The sequence below is a fragment of the Anas acuta genome, chromosome 13, assembly GCF_963932015.1.
Source record: "Anas acuta chromosome 13, bAnaAcu1.1, whole genome shotgun sequence".
NCBI classification, from domain to species: domain Eukaryota; kingdom Metazoa; phylum Chordata; class Aves; order Anseriformes; family Anatidae; genus Anas; species Anas acuta.
This window is the reverse complement of record NC_088991.1, coordinates 15,946,528-15,969,350: the sequence shown is the minus strand read 5'-3', so window position 1 is coordinate 15,969,350 and position 22,823 is coordinate 15,946,528. Positions and strand designations below refer to the sequence as shown.

The window sequence follows — 22,823 nt, the reverse complement described above, 5'->3', positions numbered from 1 at the left end:
CAAACTTGATTAAACCTTTAAATTCTATCCATGATTCTTTGGGGCAATGAAAATGACATTTTGCTTCCTTCCCCCTGCCCTTGTTTAACATAGTTTTGTTTAAGATACTCCAGGAGTAACTTAATCTTGGTTCTCACCAAGATTCTCTATGCTTCCTCATTATCTGAGCACCACCTGCTCTCAGGGAAGTGGTACTTTCAGAAAACTGACCTTAGGGAAAAATAAGTCATAATAGTACACCTCTGAAGCATACTTTTTGTTAGTTAAAGAAGTATTACATTCATTGGTTAGCTGCTTAGAAATTTAGGAATATTTAATCACACAGCTCCAGAAGCAAAAAGGAATGTTCCCTTATTTTACCTTGCAGGTAAAATAATTTTATTTTAATTATAGTTAGATACAACTTTTCTTTTAAAGGGTAAGTGTAAGGTTAAAATCTTTGCTTGCTATTGTGACATTAAATGTTTAATATGGATGTACAGTGTAGAATGTCTTCAATTAGGTTTAAATTACTACTAATAGTCAAACTGCAGTATTTAGTATGTAAAATCAGTTATGAAGCCGAAACATGAAAATACGCATTGTGCAGGGAACAAAGGAATCATTCAATAGTTTTGTCTGTAAGACTTCCCAAGGTTTTGAGATCTTGGGATTTGATCTAAGTTAACTGATATCCAATTATCCCTGTCTCAGTACAGTCTTGAAGGATTTTCAGTTTTCTTCAAAAGAAATATATATTTGAATACCTTTTAAGGGCCCGTGATGAATGGACTCCAGGGCTTCAAATTTTCATTAAAGATAAACATTTTGAGCTTGGAATTGTGCTTCCAGTTGCAGAGCTGGGGATGATGATTACAGTCTCATGGACTGTTTTTGCAAGTAAATATTTTCATATTGGGTATACTTGAAAAAGAATGGGCAACTGTTGTTATAAAGTTGGGTGATATTAAGAAATAGGACAGTCTCTGTACTGTAGGTGGCAATTAAACACACAAATGTATGTTTATTTCCTTGTGTAACTGTACAGAAAAAAACAACAACAAAAAAAATAATACCTTCTGTACCCTAACTAGTTTCTTTTTTCTTTTAACTTGGTTAATAGTGAAAGATGACGTAACATCATCCAGAATTTTATAAAGTAATATTAAGGAGTATCAAGAGAATGTGAAATTAATTCATCAGTCATCCTCCTTAGCTGGATTACATAGTGTTGACTGTGCAGTCTCTTATGTCAAGTGAGGAGATCCAAGAGATCAAATAAATGCATCTTGTCCTTATGAGTCTGTTAAGTGATCTTAAGGAAGTAATTAATTTCTGTTGATGTACAGTGGAATACTGAGATGCGTTGTCGACTAAGAATGACACCTTTTTGACAGAGATTGTCCCACTACTAAGATTTTAGAATTAAAAAATGAATGCACTTTTGATTAAATGACTAACAATTTTCTAGAGAGGGACTTACTTTAATGAAGTTCAACAAGAATTTACGCTCAGTGTTTTAATCCAGTCGTTACACATTTCTGTAAGTTTGGGCTGCTGAATTTTTTGTTGTTGTTGTTTTGGACAGGCTGGACTGGATGAAGAGCTTGACTATACGTCGAGACTTTTTTTAATTTTTTTAGTGTTCTTGGCAAGAACTTTCCTAATAGTCAATCTGTAAAAGCATATAATCAGATCATTGTTGTTCAACTAGAAAAATAGTTTTTTGAATTTTGCTTTCATCCCTTTAACTGACATAAAACTCTATGGTCAGCTATGTGCATGACAAAAAGAACATCATCAGCAGTCTGGTATCTGTGATGCTTTGTGAAACATGATCTCAAGAGCTCCATGTGTTGTTTAATTTTGTGAATATTTGAGGCACAGTTGTGTATTGGGTAACTGTAAAAGATTAAAATGTTATGGTTAAGTTTTCTTATAATGTGACAGTATCCAACGTATCTGCCCTGCTGCTATCAAAATGACTTTTTACTGTTTGATTGATAGACTAATTGCAAAACACTACAAAGCAAGTTAATGCCTTCTCCCAAAAGGATCATGTTAATTTCTGGCTCTTGTAATTTAGGTTGTGTATTTTGCCAGTCAAGAATGATAGTGGTACTCTGAAGAAATTAATTATGTGTACAGTAGATCTGTAAAGGTAGTAATTAGTACATAATAGTCTGTAACTACTGGGATTGTTCCAGTACAGAATTCATTATCTATCCAACTTACCTCAAGGGAAAACTTCTCAATCAGGGTTCTGTAGCTTCTTTATGATTAGACTTTTAAAATATAATTCAACAGTCATTTTGATGCGTGTTTTGAAGATTGAAGTAAGGTTTTAATAGCTGAGTTGTGGGTTGTTATTTTTTGTTTTACTTTATTGAGTGTGAGTGAGAAAGGACAAGAGAAAATACCAAGCTGTGCATAAACTATAATTGAACAAGATATTTAATTTTTATAAGTATAATGTAGTATGTAACAAAATATATAAAATGGGCTATCTTAATATGGTCTTGTTTTTAGCAGTCATAATAGGAAAATGTAGGTGGCTGTCCAGTCCTAACTTTGGTATCTCCCACTGTGGACAATTTTAAAAACTCCTTTGTAGCTCAGTTTTAAAATAACAGCAATCAGGAAAAAAACACTAAAACATGGATAGGGTAAACTAAAGTGTAGTTTTAACTTGTTTGTGATTTTGGTTAGTGCCAGGATTTCAGTATTTAATCTTGTTTTGTCGGTTGAGGAGGTTCAAAGAGGCAGCTGAAAGTAGCTTGAATAGGTGATTGTAAAAATTTAAGGAAGAAAGTTCATCTAACACGAAAAAAGCCGAAGAACAATCAAGGGAGAAAATATCACTTCTGAGTAAGAAATAACACATGATGTGGTGAGATTTAGAAAAAGGTGATGTTCAAATGAGACTAGTTGGTCTTAACACCTTTTGGCAACACCATTAATAACACCTATTAGAGAGTAGTAAATGTTTCTAGTTTTGTGCTATAAGTTTAGAATACAAATGATTTGGGAAACTGTACTTGTGCAGAATTGTAAGCAAGTAACCAAGTTTATTCAAGTTTATTGTAAATGCTGACATAAATATTCTCTTCAAATCCATCTAAGGTAGCAAGGGGACTGGTGGTAGAAATAGGTGGAGGTGAAATAATGGCTATTACTGCAAGTTAGTGACATAGTAGACTTATGCAGATGTTGTTTGTAATGCTTTCACATACAGTAAGTATATACACCTTCTAGAGAATTCAAAATTTATTTGTTCTAATCCTGTCTAAGTCTAATCAAAATACAACAAGCACTTAACTATCATCCATTAGTTATGCTGAAAGATAAGCTCAAACACCAGTTTCTTAGCATCCACGCTTTCTTTTTTCTGATGTTATGCCTACCAATCCTCTGTTTGCTTGAAGAGAGAAGGTGGTCCAATGTCATAAACATTTTGCAGTCTTCACTTAAAATTGTATGATCGAACAGTAGAGATTTCTTCTTCCTTTTAAGTCTGCTTGGGTTTACAGCTTTCTGGTAAAACACTAACAAAAAGATATTGACAGTTCTAATTTATTTTTATTTTTATTTATTTATTTATTTATTTATTCTGTCAGATGGTCATTGACTAGTATCTTAGGTTTGCTTTTTTTCATTGGGGTTCATCATGAATTTTTTTTATAAAGCAGGCTGTTTTTCATTTCCTGAAGCAGTTAATCCGTATTTTTTTCCTCTGTGAAACTGCCCATTGTTAAATTTTTAAATTATTATTTTTCTTTCTTTTTTTTTTTTTAATATCTATGGTAACTTACGTACTTTTCCTGTTTACACAGCTATCAGATACTGAGGAGAGGGAGAAAGAGAGGAACACAGGCTAGTTTCAGAGAAAGTATGTAGATAGTTTTATTTCTGTCATCCTTGCCCCCTTATTTAACAGGTATTGCATTTTGACATGAATTGTGTTATTTTTCCCCCCCTATATGACCAGTTAGTCTTCCAAAGCAGATACTGTTCTTTCTTGGATCAGAATGAATGTTTTAGCTTCAGTCATTTCCACTGAAATAATCAGAATTACATTTACTAAATGCAGATTTTAATTTTTATTCTGTTTAGGTGCTAATAATATTTCAAGATTGATTCTACTTCTTTACAATATTTCTGTGGGAATGTTACAAGGCTTTATTCACTATTACTCCTTACTGACTAAGAACAACATGAAATATGTATCATTATTTATAAGTCTTTTCTTTATGCTTGAGGTAATGATACATTCTTAGTGAGGAGAAAAAAATTTTCAGGATCACTTTTCGGCTATTATTTAGTAAAGAGGGCAAGTAGCAACTAAAGAATGGAGTCTGTTTATCACAAACAGTTTTCCTTCGAGTTTGTTTGTTTTTCGTAAATAAAAGAAAAAGTGATTAGAACTTCTAAAGAATGGAGATGAATTTGTTAAGAAGCCCAGATCAAATTCACCAGAGAACTTAACTTTTACAAGCCTTAAATGTCTTTACACTCCAAAGTTGTGTAGCACACAGCTCTCTTGTTTTAAGTGTGAGAGCAATAGCTTCAGTTTGATACAGAAACCTCTAGTATTAAGCACAGATACATGTTTTGCTCAGTCAACTATATGTGTTGTCTTGGTGAAATAAAAAGGAAAAAAAATACTCCTAGTGTATTTGTTTGGGGTTTTACAAGCTGCAGGTGGCTCCCTTGGTCTTCCAGTTAATTCAGCATGTGTATTTTTCTTTTTCCTTACCCTCTGTTTCAGAAGTGTATGACTTCAGAGCAAAGGAAGATACTGCTTTGGGGTATAGGGCTACGAAGTGCTTCTGTGTCTTCTGGAATTTCACTTAGTTACTGCTTGATTATGTAATCAAATTTCATATATGAGCTTCCAATAGAAGCAGTCTTGTTTGTCAACTCAAATGTATTTGAGTTATTTTTCAACAACAGAATAAATCCAAGTACTATGAGAAAGGGAGAGCAACTTCTCCATCTTTTCCTTTCTTTTTCAAAATGATTTATGCAATTGGTACTGTTGGATTAAGTGATGGGGAAAGCTCTGTTGTAAGTAAACTGATGCCTGCTATTATTACTACTTAGTACAGATTCATGTATATATATATGTATTTGTGTTACTTTCTTTCTTAAATGATCTTAAAATTAATTGCATAAGAATGTATTTCTTGATTAAGGAGTTATTTTCATTACAACATCTTAAGTTTTGATTGGCAATTTAAAGAATCAATGTAGTAATGTGTTAGACCAGGGTTCTTAGAAATTGAAAGTGAAAATATTGAGGATGAATGGTGGAAGAGTCATTTTTTATGATAAAAAATTGTCAAGGGAGAAGGGGGGAACTCTTAAATTCATGCATTTTTCCCCTACATTTAGTATGTCAGAGGGCCCCATTAGAAAAGAGTTAAGATCACTACACAGATAGCATATGTTATTGACAAACATATTCAAGAGTCATGAAATTCCAGTCTACTGTGTGATCTCTGCTGGTAATGTACAGAATGTTGTACTATACACATTGTTTTTCTAAGGGAAATAGAGCTTTTGTTTGTAGTGGCTTTATAAAATACAGCAGAGGAAGAGAGAGACATTTTTTCGTATTCTGAAATGTCTATTTCAGTCTCAGTGATGCAGTGCTCAAATGAACTATAGCACATTTAATGAGCAGTTGAGGACAGAGACACATATACAAGGCACACCAGGGAAAGGGATTATGTACAAAGACTAATTAGCATGAAATATGAATACATTCATGAAGTAGTCTTGATCTATAATGCTCTTACAGAGAGTATCTTTTCTTTGAGTTCAGAGAAAAAGAAATTCAGAAGTTGAACTGAAAAAAAAATCTTGAAAGTGTTTTTTAGATAAAAACATGCATGTATTTCTAGAATTAAATATATTTGGTAAATAGATTAGACTGTAAAGAATGCTTTATCTAATGTCAAAACAGGAGGAAAAAATCAAGTTATTCTTCAAAGGTTGTTTTTTTAACTTGATTTTTTACAAGGGAAATTAATTTAATATGAAGATAAGCACTCAGAACATGATTAAGTATCAGAACATGATTAAGTAGCCTATTCCTTTTTTTAATGACAGTTTTCCCTTAAATGTAATAGTAATATTATCTGTTGTGGAAGTTTTTTTGAAGGGTGGCTAATCTTTCCTGTTTAAGTGTTTATATATCAAAGAACATAAAATCCTCATGGTGATAATGAGTTGGAGGTCAGGCACTTGTCACTTCTAGGTCTGTGTTCTGTAGTTCTGTGCAGGATGGTTTTTAAGAATGTTTTGTTTTCTCATGTGTTACTTGTAGTTGTGGCTAAGTTTACTGAAAACTTTTTCAATACTAGTAAAGAAGGCTCCTTATCTAGTTACTGCTAGAAAGCTGAGAGTTGTAATTTAGTTTCTTTAGCTGATGTACAGCCATACAGTTGGTTGTGAGTTTATGAAGTGAAGGTGGGAGGAAAAAATTAAGTCAGTGGAGAAAAGGATGAAAAATGCTGAAAAGAATCTGTTATTTACCAAGAAAGTTTGTGTTGACTAGTGAATAGTTCATGCACCTATATTTTCATGTCCTGAAAACTTCCAGCAGGAATAACAGTGTATTTGTTTAAATAAGAAAATCCACCATAAAAAAGATATAACCAAAATTTAAGTGTTTTCTTATGAAATAATTCTTTTAAGTCTGCACGAGAGTTGTTGCCTACATCTTACCAGCAGAACTATAGCTAGTTCGTAATACACAGCTTCCTAAATATACTTTCTCACAATTTTCTGTTAAATTAAATGTTGCTTTTTGCTATGAACTGTCAAAATGTATTCTGCTTCATGGACCAGTTCTAGATACGTATTTACTGACCTGTAATGCTCTTGTACTTAAAAACCAAAAACTTTTGTCCCCTGATAGTTTTATGCGCAAAACTGATTTTTCTTTTTTGCTGAACAAAATTAACTGAATAAATAAATTCTCACCTCATTTAGAGGTTGCTAGCTGTTTCAGCTGTAATTCTATTAGGAGATGCTTTGAATGTAATATCTTCCACTGCAAGAATGTCTGCCATGTATGCAATGAGCACGGATAGATCTATTACGTAAGTGAATAAAGATTCTTTGGAGATAGGTACATGTAAAAAGCTATCTAAAGGATTAAGAGTGAACAATTATGCTACTAACCTTCTGAATTCATTGAGAAATTGAAAGTATTAGGTACGTAGGCAGATAAAAAGCTGATAATTTTGTGGACTTACTGAATTACTTGTTAATGGTCCCTGAAGGATGTAAAATTGAAATGAAACAATACTTACAGAGTATACAAAGTTATGTATATGCAGCTGTGAGAAACTGATACTTTTTTGTAACGTAATTCCTTTAGATAGCTTTTTCTAGTCTTCAAGGTGAGAATATAATTTATTTAAAACACTAACACAAATGTATTTCCCAAGGTGGAGAGGCAGGGGAATAAGAAACTTCCAGTTTAACCGCTTTCTAAAAGCAGAATGTCATTGTGCTACGCTGGTTGATTTTTATAAATGGTTTTGAAACTGTCTAAGTTGTGTATTCTAAAACGGAAGAAGCTTGGTTTAATTACTGTCTCTATTGGTCTTGCATTTAAGACATTTTTATTATTCATGCTGATACATTGCCTTTTTAATAAATTCTATTTTGCTTATGTTGCTAAAATAAAGGTAAGCAAATCATAGATGACATTCTAAATTTAAAATATAATACGGATTTTGTATGCGTCTATGCTTAAAGCTAACTTATGTTGGTAAAGGTGAGCAACTGGTACTGTTGTGTGTCAAGACTGTCTTAAGTCCGCTACAACATAGGTGACTTAATTTAGTATTCTGTTGGGTCCCCTAAGAGCAATCTTGTAATATGGACGTAATTTATCATTTACCTATTGAAGGCAAATAATCACTGCACATGCTTTAGCTGTATGTGAGAGTGTTTTGAACACCCATTGAAATTCTGGGGTTCCAAGGAAGTGTTTTCAGGTCAGATCTATAAGACTGTAGCAATAACATATGAAGCCGTACATCCTCAGGCCAGTTAACCCTGGTATTTTGACTACAACAGATGACTGAGAGTAGATGCTTAGGTAAAGGTATAAGAAAAAGGTAAATACACGTTACTTAGTACATAGAGACTGTCTCTGTGGACTATGCAGATAGAGTAAACTGAATGCTTTGATAGTTCTCAGATTCAAACAGTTGAGTTTTTGCGTGGGAAGTTGCATCTTTATACATGGCAAAGTGCTCAATGTTTTCTTCAATGAACTCATGCAATCTTTTAGCATTCATAACTTGTACCATTGATCTCCTCTGTATTTCAAACCTGGTTTTTGCTGTTCTTTCTGGTTTGTTGCTACCTTTTTTCTCTTCATAAGCCTTATTAATAATTAATTCCTTTCCACTTTCTCAGTGCTTTCAAAGACCGCTGTCATACTGGTGGAGAAAACCAAAAGTGTATATTATACACAAAAGGCAAACAGCAAGACATCACTGAGTGGTGGCTGTTACCTAATAAGTATCAGTTGACCTACTGCAATAATTAGAAAACAACAATGAAGAAAAACATCAATGAAAAACATCATGTTTTTCAACCATCTCAATTACTGTCTATCAGTAATTACTCAAAAAATAAATCAATTACTCTTTATCATAAAGAATATTGTGTTAGTATGGTACAAGCATTTCACTGTCCTGGTATATTGCAGCTCCATTGGGATGACTTCAAACAGATCTTTAGTTAGAATGTCTGTAATGTAGAAAGACACTCTACATGCGTTCTATGGCAGTTCTTGTTCCAAACAAGCCACTTTCCTCATATGTGTCTGAATAAAACTAAGTAATTCTAACTTAAAGGTAGAAGTAAGCTGGATTCTTGTTACTGACTTGTGGACACAGATGCATTTATAATATTAAGTTGAAAGATATGCTTATTATATATTACAACTAATTTTATACTGCCCATGACAAGACCATATTTTCAGATGACACAGACTTCTACACTTAGAAGAGTAATTTCTTTATTTCTTTATTTTTTAGTAATTTTATTAATAAGGAAAAAGTTGCTATCAGTATTTATCAAAGCTGTGACTTCCAGTCAACGTCACAGGGCATAGGTTACTGGTTACAGAAAATAACAGAGTCTCTTAAGAGAGATAATTCCCCAATTTTTAAAATATAATCTCTCCCATAAAAATTTAGGCTTTGGATTCAATAACTATGAAAGTATCCCTTTGAGTTCTGCTTGTTATTCTGTTTAATAAAACAGTAAATATGACCATATTACCATTGTTATTAATACTGATAATTACTTTCTCAAGCCTAGTAATTGATTATTTTTTTTTAATTTCTTTATTTTTAAGTTTAAATTAGTATGAGAATGCAGTTCTTTTTAGGAAGTATTTAATGGAATTTTACAAGTACTAAGTCAACAGAAATGAAAGATTCTGTAGTTAACTGCATAGGTCAGACTGTATATCCAGAATACATCAAATTGCACTTAAACTAGTTAATGAGGATATTTGGATAATGTTCTCAATACTGTATTTTAACTTTTGGTTAGCCCTGAAGTGGTCAGACAGTTGGATTTGATGATCCTTGTAGGTCCCTTCCAACTGAACAATTATTCTTTAGTTTATTAAATTATTCTTTAGTTTATTATTATTATTGGGTACCTCTGCAATTAATAGCTAATCAATAGCTTCCCAAGGTCACCAATTTAGTCATGTTCAAAGAAGTTTAATTTTCTCGTAAAGTTTACTGATTTTTTGTGCTATGAAATATCTTTTTATCGGTCGGTGGCTTTCAGAAAATGTTAGGGTCCTATTTACTTGGCATTTTTGTATTTCTAAAAATTTGTTGTGACTTTACAGTAGCTGAATTACAGGCAAGTGTAGAAAAATAATTTTGAAAAGCCATACGTGCTTATTTATATTGGTACAGAAGTTTAAAGTACTGGTGGTAGAACTTTTTTTTTAATTAAGTCTCTGAAGTATTTCAAGATCTTTGTGTATATTTTTTGCCACAGTTATAGTTATTCTTGTTAGAAGTATTTTTTTAATATATTTAACACTGTTTAGTGTCACTTCTTTTTTGTTTAGATCCTGTGTGGTTTTCAAGTAGTGTACTTTTTGTGGGATTATATTAGTTCCCAGCTGAAGGCATCACTAAAGGTACCCGTTTAAGTAGCATGTGCATTGATTGCATAATGTATGATGAACAGAAAACAATGCCTTGCAGCATGTTGCATCAGCTTTTTTCCTCTTACAGTGATAAACAAATATGTTTTTATTAACACAATAGAACTGAATTCTGAATTTAAAAAGTAGGTTATATAACATGGGGATTCAGATAATTTTCTTTTCTTCAAAGAGACATCTGCATGTGTTAAAACTCCCTTTCTTCCTTCTGCTTGATCATGTTGGCTCTCTACCTTTCCCTCTCCTGTCTGCTTTAGAAAGATGGTAAACAAAAGTAAAACCAACCAAAACATTCTGTAGGTATAATCAGTGTGAGATAACTGTGCATTGGTAGTTTTTTTGCCACTTCAGTGAATGATTGTTGATAGTTTTAAAAAAAAAAAAAAAGCTTGTTGCTTCTTCCCAACTAAATGGAGAATTGCACTAAACTACATCTGTATGAAGCAATACAGATGCTTTAGCTTCCAGATTGATTTTTTTTTTTTTAATCTTTTTTGAGCTACCCTGTGTTAACTGCTGTAAAATCCTTATTCATCTCTACCTTCAACTAGTTCTTTGGCATCAAGATAAAAAGCCTGTCTCATCGTGAAACAGGCACTTGTGCAAGGAATACCTGAAAAGAGTTGGGAGGTTGGTCAGTAGTAGTATATTGATTCTTAAATTTATCAAGTAGTGTTTTATTTATTTAATTCTACTTTAAAAATCTGTAATTTGTGGTTCTATTGCAGTCAAGTCACTGCTAAAATGGACTGAATGAGAAAGAGGCTCAATAACAGAAGGGGCAGAAGCATGACTTTTGATAGCATTATGCTTGTAATCAATCAAACTGTGTAGAAGAATTTCTGGTAATTTAATGTCTCTTCTGCCTGTGAGTCTTAAGTTGGTAAGATTTGTGTAGACGCTCAACAGCAAGTTTGGTATAGTCACTGAATTCAGTTGTGATTTCAGTTATTTCTTTATGATTTTTGTGAATTGGCATGAAGGTAACTAAAAGTTCTTAGTCTCGTGCTTGAAACTATTTGAAGAGTAGCTGTAGTTTGTTACAAAATTTCTGAAAGTTTGGTCTTTTGTATTGTAAATATGATTACTAGTTTCACAACACCTAAAGAAATGCAATCTGGAAACAGTTGAGGGAGGGATACTATTGAAAATTTGTTTGCCCTGTGTGGACTCTTGCTCATAAAGTTGTTTTTCTTTCTGTGTCTGATCAGGTGTATGTGAATTATCAATGGAAAAAAAAATCCTTTTTGTGAACTGACATTTGGTAGCATATTTGCTTCTCTGGTTTTGTATATTATAACAAAATATTTTTGTTAGCCCTGCAGTTTTGCAGGTCTCAAGATAGAGACAAATAGTACTGTCTTTGTGTATTTTCTTTTAGCTAATAAAAGAACAGGTTTATCTTTAATGTTTGTGGCTGATTGACAAGTCTCATACTCTCTCTGTAAGCAGATTATAAGGATGTATGTTCTTCACCATATTTCCATAAACATTTGATTTTATATGGAAATTAGGAAGGCTTCATTAAAGGGATTAGGAATAAGTCACTTATCTTCTCAAATAATTTCTCACACCTGTCTCACCAAACAAATTCCTGCTTTTCAATAGTTTCTCATGCTTTAACAGAACTCACAACATTTATTGTGTTGTCATGGGAGAAGTCATTATTAACTCTTGGATTATTACTTTTTTATTTGTTCAGCATCTGGTTTTATATCCATGTTTAATTGAGAACAGTTAGTGAGAAGGGTTTGATTATTTCATAGAGTGTCACTTTAGGATTTTGAACTGTAGTTCATTGGGTCATGGCTATCTGTAAGATTGCTGTAATGTTGATATGTAACTCTGTCCTTTGCCAAATATATAGCAGGCTGGTCATACGTGGCTAGGCTTGCAAAATAATAGCAGGGAAAGGGGAGAACAAGCATTACGTTGTTGAACAGTCTTTTCTGCTTAGCTTTCTCTGCTTCAGGCTTTTTAGAGGTAGCTGGAGATAAAGGAACTGTCTTGGACTAGCTTAGTTTATGCTGGTATGCAGCCGCACAGGGTAAACTAATTATTCAAGTGGTATAAACCCAGTAGTATTACTTTGAGATGTTTTCCTGCTGGTAATGTGTACGAGGTGAAAGCAACTTTGTTTTTTCTTTAAGAGGTTGAAACTGAGGCTTTAGTGTTAACTCTTAACACTAAAAGTATACATGTTTTTATAGGAGATAACTGTAGTGAAACCCATCCTGATGAAACAGCACAGCAAAAAAAAAACTGCTCTGAGAAGAAAAATATTTAGTCTGCTTAAAACTTACTCTTAATTATACTTCAAAGTTTTTCAATCACTTCTGACTGACTTAAAATGTTCATCAAATTTTATTAGTGTTAGACATGTTAAGCTTCTATTTCTTCAGTGCCAAATATGTTCTATAATATTTAAAAGGAAATAAATCCTTGTTAATGGGTTTATGCAATACTTTAGCAAATTTTGTAAAAATTAAGTACACTGAATTATTCAGAAAATCATCATATGTTTTAAATATCTGAATACCATTTTACTTTCTGTATAATTTTAAGTACTGAATATAAAGGCAGCAATCTTTGTTACTTATAAACAAACGATAAAAGAATCCAATTTAAAGTATTTTTATATGTTTTACAGTGTTTTTTTTTTTTTATGTGTGTTTTGCTATTTACTATGGACAAGACAATTAGTAAAAACCTACCTCTTCAAGTTTATTTTGTGATGAATCTAGAATAATTTATCTTACTGGTTTTGGGTTAACTTCTAATGCTATCTGAGATACTGCAGTGTCAACAGAGGGCACTCATGTGCTTTGTGGTAACACCAAATCAGTGCATTTTTAAAGGTGTTTGGAATAAACTGGACTGAAGATACTAGAACTTCTGGGTTAAAAATATATATAAATATATATAAATATAATGTGATAGTATATATAATATATGTATAAATATAACGTGATAGTACATGAAAAATTTGTCATCTTATTAAGAATTTTGTTTCACTTTCCTTCTACTTAGATATTTTTTAGTACATTGAGGCAATGGATTTGCATTTTCTTGAGCTAATTCTTATAGATGAGTTATGGCTTTCTGACTAAGTTGCTATTAGTCTCTTCAACAATTGTATCAGAATTTAATAAATACATTCTTTACAGCTAAAAAGGCAATAGAAGAAACAGAAGAAAAGAAAGTAGCTCAGTCGAAGAAAAAGATTAAAGAATTAAGAGTTTTGGACGGAAAAACTGCACAAAACTTATGTGAGTGTCAAATATTATAAATGAATAATTATAATTTCCACATGGCTGTTCTTAAATATTCTTTCCTTGTTTAAATGTGCAATATTTTTCTAAAAATTGGCTAATGTGAATGTAAGTCTTAAGTTCAGAGAAGTTTTATGTAAGTATGATCTAAATTCACTTTACAGCCTTGGAAAATGAAAAAAAAAAAAGAAAAACAAACAAAACAAAACAGAAAAACAGAAAATGGTGTAAACTTAAATTTTAATTATACCTTTTTTTTAATTACAGAGTTGATTGTTTCTCTAACTGCATTAGACTAGAAGTATAATTAAATGATAGTCACTGATTCAGGGACACAGTGTTGGTGGGTTTTAGGTTTGGCCTCTCAGCTTCCATCCCCAGTGGATTTTTCTGGTTACAGCAGTGGATAAAGAACTTGATGAGGGATAGATAGACTTTTGAAGAGACAAATATTGCCAAATGGGATAAATTAGGTGCAAAAACCACTATTATAAAATCTAAAGAAAACAACACCACCTATTATTTTTAATTTGCTTTTCCATTTTAAGATGGAGGGAAATTGATTTCTGAGAGTAGTAGATTTTTTAATATCTGAATTAGAAATACCTTAAAATGCCAGTAGTCCATCTACACTTGAGGCAAAGCAAGTATATAAAAACAAATCCGTGCATTGTTTATTGCCATATCCATGAATACATTTTCCTAAGCAGAAAAAGTGCTATGACACAAGTGATAGAAAATTTTAAACAAATCATTGAAAATAGGATTGTAGGAAAATCAGACATAGTAATTGGGTTGAATATGTAGCATATCATGAAAAACGATGTATCAATCTGTATGTGTTAGGGATATTTTGCGTTTTATGGAATGGGGTTCTGAGACGTTGTAACATCCTGGGATCAAATTATTTTACAAATGTCATCTTTGAAACATATACAATATATATAGTCTCTTATAAGCTTAGTTACTTAAAAATGGTAGAGGAGTTAGAGTGTGTGTATATATATTGTCTTTGCCTTTGACAAGGATTTTTTTTAGAATGTTATGAAAATACTCAACCAGTTATAAATTCAGTACAGCTGTGTAAACGTGGTTGTGAAAGCAGAAGTACCAGCTAAAGTCTTATAATGGGTTGAACATGTCTGTTTTAGTAGTAACACAAGTATATTGCTATTCATAAAAGAAAAAAAAAGACTTATTTCTGACAGATAAATAATACTGCTAGGAAGAAACAGTCCAAATTGTTGTCATAGTTTGATTTCTTAGAAATGACATTTATTATGATTTCAATGGAAATAGCATTCTTCATATAACACTTAGTTTATATAGAAAATTTTCTTCGTGTGAGTTAGCTTAATTTGGATCAAGATACATTTTTTTGAGTTGTTAGAATTGAAATTTGTATTCCTACATCCATCTTCTTTGACCTTTTGGATTCTAATGATTTCTTACTGAATTTCAGCAATATTTTTGGGTTCTTTCCGTTTGCCTTACGAAGAAATAAAAAATATCATTTTAGAGGTTGATGAAGAAAAGCTGAGTGAATCCTTGATTCAGGTATGTGAAAAATGTTTGGTTTTGTTCATAGGGTGTTGTACATACAAATGATTACAAATGATGTTGTATCATACAAATGATATAAAGGTGTAAGAATTAAGAAGTAACAATAGTGTAGAGTTTTCTGGATATCAGCTATAAATATATCACTTGAATTTAGTGTTTTGTTTATTTCACTTCTACTTTTGTATATGCTTACATATGGCGATAAAACTGTCTTTAAAAGACTCTTAAAATTCTTTCTTCTGAAAGCGAAAATTCATAATGTAGGAGATTAAAAAAAATAATCTGATTCTAGTTTTTGAGCTTGAGACAAATGTTTACCTAGTTTAGGCTAGTGGATAATAGAGTTTCAGGAAAGCTTCTTGTTGAAAAACCTCTGCTTGTCACTAGTGATAGATGAAACTACTTGAATGTTTCAGGATACTGCTACAGTGCAATGCAAGACCAACCAAAGAAACAGAAAGAATCTATAAATCAGACCTGCTTCTGAGTGTCTTTGATCTTATTTTAAGGCCAAAATCTGTCAGCCAGAGAGATGGAAATATGGAGTACAGCTTCTTTACATGTCTCTGGTTGCTGTCCTCACAGTAGGAGGAGAGCAATCTCTGTGGAGTAAGAGCACAAGAGAGAAAAAGGCAAACCTGAAATGCTATATAGATGCAGCACACTGATGATACTGATGTTGAATTACTTCCTCTTAATATCCTATGCAGATTATTGGTGTCATCATTACCAGCTGATCCAGTCTTCACTAATTGATATTTTTGTAGCTAATGTAGTGGGCTGCTGTTTGTCCTTTTGTTCTTCGTTGTCCCCTGTTTGTGACCCTGTCCTAATTCCCACAAGGCTTTGTAAATGAATGTTTTCTTCCTTTCTTGGTCGTTGAAAATGATTATTCCAGGGAGATTGGGCTGAACAAGTCTTTACACAGTTAGTACTTCATCACTTTGTCAAATTTTAGCATGGATTTTTTTAAGCAATGTTTTTTTTTTTTGTTGTTGTTTTTTGTTTTTAAGATATAACATTTAGCATTACTTGTAACATTTAATGTAAGATTATGTTATCTCCACAACAGTCTTAAGTTGTAATCAAAATGCTATAGAATTGCATGTTTCATCTTTATCTGTCTATATGTTTATCTGTCTATAACTTCTAAATACTGTGAAGGCATTCTTCAAATTGAAGACAGTGCTGATGTCTGTATTAATTACTGGTTTCATTTAATTTTTATATAGTGTCTAAGCTATGTAGATAAAATAAGTTCCCTATAATTTCCTCATGTATTTCTGTGTTGTGTTGTTTTAAACATTATTTTAAGATGCCAGCTCATTTGTTATATCAAGTTTAATATAATGCCTTTTTTATTTTAGAACCTAGTGAAGAATCTTCCTGAGCAGAAAGAACTTAATGCCTTAGCTGAACTGAAGGATGAATATAATGATCTTGCTGAGTCAGAACAATTTGGAGTTGTGGTATGTATTAATGCAGTAATTAACTGGAGAGTATTATTTCATCAAATAGATGAAACTCGAAAGTCTTTTGGTTAGTGTTATTTCACATTCTGCATTAAGTAAATGTTGCTGTATTTATTGATCAGAAACAGTCTAAAAATCTCTGTAAATTCATACTTGTTTTCTTGTGGTAGTGATTATAGCATGTGATTAAGAACATTAAGACATTTCTTTATCAGACCAAGTCTTTAATCTGATTCTTGTACGGTGTTTTGCATGGAACACTTAAGTATTTATTGTGCCTAGAGTGTTCTTCATAACTGTTTTATGAAGTCTTAGAAATTTAACTTCTTAAAGATCCATTTACTGTGGCACTGACAAATTTGATGAATTTATTCTTCTGTATTGAAAACTGAACATCTGAAAGTCGTGCTTATAATATCTCAACTCAGGTTTTATCTTTTGGCAAGATATATCTGCACATCTTTAAAGGTTGGGGAAAGATTTCTTTGTAGGAAGAGTTAAAAAATTGCACTCTGATCAATAGAAAGCTTTTTTAGGAGTTGGATTCGATTTTACTTGTGGGTCCATTCCAATTTGGGATATTCTATGATTCTATATATTATAAATGTGTGTATACACCTACATGCATATACATACAGTATGAATGTGTATGTATACATATATTTATGAAACTGCTTTAGAAAAAGCATGGATTTGTAATAGAATTGAAATTTAACATCATATTCTGTTGCTTTTACTGGTGTTCAATAAATGTATCTATTACAAAGGAAGGGATATCAGATAAAATGACTAGAACCTGTCTCTGAATGAAATCATTCAGTTTGCATAAATTGCCAAATACATGCTGGTATGTGATTTTATGGTACCAAGTACTAAGGTAGGACTTGGAAGATTCTTTTTCTGATTCTGGTTTTCCAAAGACTTGATAAAGCCTTAAGCAATTTAGTTTATCATTTCACTTTAGTTTTGACATTCTGAGAGACTATATCGCCTTTGTAATGTATTTGAATGTATTCTTAACACCAGAGGAGCTAGGCTTGGTGTTGTTGGAATTTTACAGCGTTATGTAAATTAAAAAGTATTAAAACAGAAATAGCAGTTCTTGAAATAGTAGAAACAGCTTTATTTACATATATGCGTGTGTGTGTGTGCGCATGTGTATATGTATATATAAACAGTCTCTGCTTTGAGTGTAAGTTGGCTTCAGAAATACCTTTTGAGTGATTTGTTTGTATTTAGGGAACATGATTTGAACTAGTGAGATTTTTGTAGAGGATACAAAAAATGAAAGGTATCCATGAGTTTTGAAAATTCCTAGGCAATTGATTTTGATTTTTTATAAATGGTATAAAGTTCCAAAAACATTATTTCAGAACAACAAGGAAACTTGGAAGAATATGAACATATTCATTCCTAATATTCTACCAGATTTCCTCATTGTTCTGAAACATGATTTTGCAACAGTTTATATTATGTATTATTTTGTATTTATTATAATGTAATATTTATATAAACTCTTTAAAACCCCAGGAGGAAGATGTTGTTCCCTCCTGTCATGTAACAGACATTTCTAGTGAATAAAATGGTGTGATAAAATGACAATAGTGCTTCCAGCCCTATGGCAGAAAGGGCTTTTAATCTCTAGGAGGGAAGGCAGGCAGGCCAGAACAATTGCACTGTCTGCTTCCTGCCTACTTTTGAAATGGCGACAAGCAAAGGGTGACAGGGAGTGACTGATGTACCTGAAAAGCCAAAGTGGCAAATTGTGTAGATGTTGTGCAAGAAAAACTCAGGATGGAAGCAAGCATGGCAGAGGCACTGGGACAAATGACTGGTGTCTGCCATTCAGTTAACTAGTTAAGCATAATTTTCTGAAATTTCTCAGTTCCTTCTTTTTACTGCTGTAAGGTATTTCATGTTGCAACTTTGATCTTTGTAACTGAGATTTTTCTCCCAGCTTGATGCCTTCTGAACACTGCAATTTATAAACATCATACCCTCCTTGTCTCTTCAGCTTCAGTCTTTCTCCCCATTCAGTTTTTGCTGCATTTCTCTCTAGCTTTTACATAATGGTATTTCTGGAATGCTATACTGTCTATCTACATCCTCCGACTGTTCTGCTCTCTGTTGGGTAATAGTAAATTATTTTCCTGATGAGGAATGATGAGGCTGAACTCAGTTTTGGCTATCTTCGTTTTCAAAAGTGTTTTCCTTACATACAGTCAGAAGTTCCTCAGCACCATCATGTCTTTTGCTTTTGCTCTATCACTATGCACTTTCAAGAATCCTCTGTGTTTTCTCTGTTTCTTCCCTTTAGGTAGTTACAAATGGTAGTTAAGGGCAGCTATTCACTAAAGAAACAGGTGTTGTGGGTTGATCTGGGTACACAGTTAAGCAGAGCATAAATGCTCACTTATTTGTTCCTTACATCCCCTCCCTACATGGTAGAAAGAAAGCACAGAAGTTGAGATTATTAAAAAAAAAAAAAAAAAAAAAAAAAAAGTTCAATAAATGGACAAGTGGAAGAAGAAAAAACGAAAGTGATGTAATGGCATCTTTATTTTAACTCCTAAACTTACTGTGCAACTCCTGTCTATTCATTGGGGGAAGGCAGATTGAGACACAGAGAATGCTGTGACACTGTGCAAACACTGTTCATCAGTAATTAGAACATCACTGTTATCAGCATTGTTTTCATCATAAATAATAATAATAATAAAAAAAAAAAAACACCATACAGTCTGCTATGAAGAAAACTAACTAATCCTAGCCAAATGCAGTAAAACAGATTAGTCCAACTTTTGTTGGCAGATTGTTGCTGCCAAAATTTGTTTGCTTGTCATAGGCTTACTTTAGAAGCATATATTTTTTTTTTAAGAATTGAAGTAACTCTATTTGTACATTTATGCAAAGATGATCTGCTGTTCATAAAGATAGAATTATTTCTCTAATTTAACATGTTCAGAAGGTGTTATGAAAGAAATTGCAACTTCATCTGAAATTCTAATTGGGCATAGGACAGGCAGGATGAGGTTTTGAATTTTGTACCTCTTTTGGTCATATTTGACCAGTGGATGTGCAATTTTGGTATTATGCTAATACACTGCTGTTAGAAATAAAACAAACTGATAGTTAACTTAAGGTGTAATTATTACAGGTATCAAAATGTTGATCTATCCCTGTGGAAGCATTTATTTCTAAAGTAAAGAAAACCTGCAAAATAGTCTTCCGTTATTTGCCATATATTTGGCTTCATCTTGATTGAATGAATATGACTTTGATAAATGAAAGAACATAACTGATGCTCTTGTTTACTTTAGCATGTTTATATATGAATTGTCTGCACAGTGAGCGTAAATTAATTTACCAAGTGCAATGTGACTTGATAGAGTGCAAAAGCTATTCCAATTTTCTGTTACCAAACATAGTACTGAGCGTATGATAATATGTGGAGAATGTTTTTGTTCTCCTATTTGGAAGATTTTTTTTCTTTGATCCAGAAGACTAGAAGAAGGACTCTTGTGTTGTTTTCATTTAGTGGTAAACCAAAAGTAATTAATGAAGTTGCCAAGATACAAGCCCTGTGTATTAGGTATGTGTAGAAAGTAGGTGCTCTCAAGACACTTCTTACCAAAGCATGAATTAATGCCAGTTGGCTTTACTGATATCTGAAAACCACTTGAACTGAGGAGGAGTAACCTTGGGTTTTAGCAGTTGTTGCATAGTTCAAGTTTTTAATTGATCAGTTTTCTAGCAACTATATCTAGTGCTTGCTTAATGCTTTCTCATTCCTTCTATATAGTATTATGATTTTTTTCTTTTCCCAGAAACTACGCCACTAATTGAAAGTGGTTGGGGAGACTGTATTCTCTTTCTTGTTTGCCTTAGAAATAGATGATGTTGGATTTACCTCACTTGTGATTACTACTGGATTGAATCTAAATGGTTCTTCAATAAGATTTGACTAAAAAATTAGAAGTCATAAAAATATACTTTTTTTCAGACAGTACTAATATAGTCATTTATTTGTGATTATTTGTTTTGAGGGATGACTGACTACAAAAGTATGTGATCCAACGTTAACCAGAAAAAAAAAAAGCTAAACCAAGCATATCAAAATGGTGATGTTTACCTCATGAAAGGGTTGAAGCTTGTTGGCATATTCAAATTTATTTCTTACTAAACCATATGGTAAAATACTGCTTTCAGGATATAAAGAGTTTTACAACTTTTTCCTATGCTATTTTGAATAAAAACATTAATTGGAGGTTTTCCTGCAAAAGTCACTTAATCACTTAACTTGCTTTGACTTCCATTTACTGTAGCACAGTGAATGTAGATTGTTTTCAGAACAAATGTTTTCAGTATGACTTTTGTGAAACAGAGAATGATTAGAAAAGTAATGTTTCAAGACTGAATGGTGGCGTCTTATGGAGGCTTCAGTAGATATTTCTAATAATGGGGATTAAAAAGCAAGTTATGCTGAAACACTTTTTTACTGAATCATTCATTTTCCTCATAGAAAAATCTCAAAGTTCCTCAAAGGAGATGTGGTCAAAGTCTGAGCAAAATACATAAGCAAATAAAAATCTTTGTTTTGATGGCCAAGATCTGTGATTTGTCACATAACAAAGCTTTTCTTTCAGGGGGACAAAGTGCTTCAGGAACACCACTGATAGTGAATACATTGGGGGAGAAATCTTTCTGTATTCTTCTAATTAAAATTAAGAGTTAGATTTGGAAGGTAATCATTCTTGCATTTAAATGAAAATTTTTAAGTGGATTAAAAATTTTCAATACATATTATTTTCTTAAATTTATACATATTTTTATGAATTAAAGTCCATGGCAAAGTAGAAGGAAATATTACTGATTACTTGTGCAAAATACAAAATAATAATTTCTAGAATAATAAAATTGGTATTGGGGTTTAAGGTAATGATATTGCTATCAGAGATACTTCTCAGTATCTGTGTCATGTACTGTTGTACAACTTTGTTATCTTATAGCCTTCCCATCAGGTCAGGAATGAATTAGTGCTATACTACCTTTTAAAAAATCCCTGAGACAGAAAATAGTGTCTTGGGGAGAAGCTTTACAAAGTTTGTTTCAAAAGACAACAAGTTGAATAGTAGGCAGTTTGTTGCCTACACTTCATGATGTTATGTGATCAGAACTGAAAGAGTGAGTAAACCTAAGTATATCCTTTTTTAGTATCTTTGTGTATATTTTTTCAAATCTATAGAAACTTGTCATAAATTTGAGCCCAAAACTCTTAATCACCTCCTAAATCTGGATTATGCATTGGGATAGACAAAGATGAGACTTTTTCTTGGATGGTATGAACTTAAAAAGCTTTCATATCAAATATATCATACTGTATATATAATATAACTTTGAGCTTGTTTCATAACCGTCATTCCAAAATGCTGATAGGATACATATTACTTATCACTTGGTATCAGTATAGGTAATAACAGAAAACTATTTAAGCTTCAGTTTAATTAAAACCTGCAAAAATAATCACCAAATTAGATGTAGCACTAATATAATTTGCTGATGTTATCAGCAAATATCATAAGTTATAGCTCCCATTAGTACAATGGCAATATTCCGTGAACAGTGGCACTAATGTAATCTGGCTTCATATAAACATCTGACTAATGAACCCTGACCTTCAGTGTCTCAAACTCACTTAGATATTCCCAAGGCCTACCACAAGGGCCCCTAAGAATTCGTCATCTTTTTCTCCCCAACTGCTCTCCCAGTGATGAAGAGAACTTGAGAACTGTGCATCAGCTCAATAAGAGAGTCTAAAAATGATAATTCTCTTGTTTAATCAGACTGTAACTGTTTATATTTCTGCTATCTTACAATCTTTCAAGCGTCTGTGGTTTAGACCATTTCTGAAGGAAGAAAAACTTGAAAAACTTAGCTTCCAAGTCTAACTTCATTGGAGCTTTGAATAAATGGTCATCACATATGCCTTCAGGCTAATATGTTAACTGGTGGAACTGGCTTACATACATTCTGTGATGAGGAACAAGTTTAGTAGCGTACATTTATTGCTAGTGAGTTTGGAAATTAATGATTTGGTAACACAAAGCACTCTTATTTTCAGTATGTTTTACTGAATTATTTCAAGCAAAGCATATGGTTTTGGGAAAAAATACCTTTGTGCGGGTACAGATTCTTTGAAAATACAAGATAGGCAATGAAAATATAGAAATTGTAGTCTTCCAACTCTGGCTGCGTAATGTTGGTTTTTAATATAAACCTTTGTTCTTTTATGTTCTGATGTAACTTTTC

The 22,823-nt window shown here is 32.4% G+C and overlaps 1 protein-coding gene across 17 annotated transcripts in view; it reads left to right on the top strand.

Annotated features, from left to right (window-relative positions):
- DIAPH2 (diaphanous related formin 2) overlaps positions 1-22,823 on the top strand; it is a 252,477-nt gene that overhangs the window by 50,771 nt on the left and 178,883 nt on the right. For all 17 annotated transcript variants that reach the window (XR_011101176.1, XR_011101178.1, XR_011101177.1 and 14 more), the window contains 3 exons: positions 13,375-13,476; positions 14,942-15,036; positions 16,410-16,511. Coding sequence is in view for 9 of the 17 variants with exons in the window: in XM_068697351.1 (XP_068553452.1) it covers positions 13,375-13,476; positions 14,942-15,036; positions 16,410-16,511 (299 nt within the window). In the remaining 8 variants the exon portion in view is untranslated. The remainder of the gene's footprint in view (positions 1-13,374; positions 13,477-14,941; positions 15,037-16,409; positions 16,512-22,823) is intronic.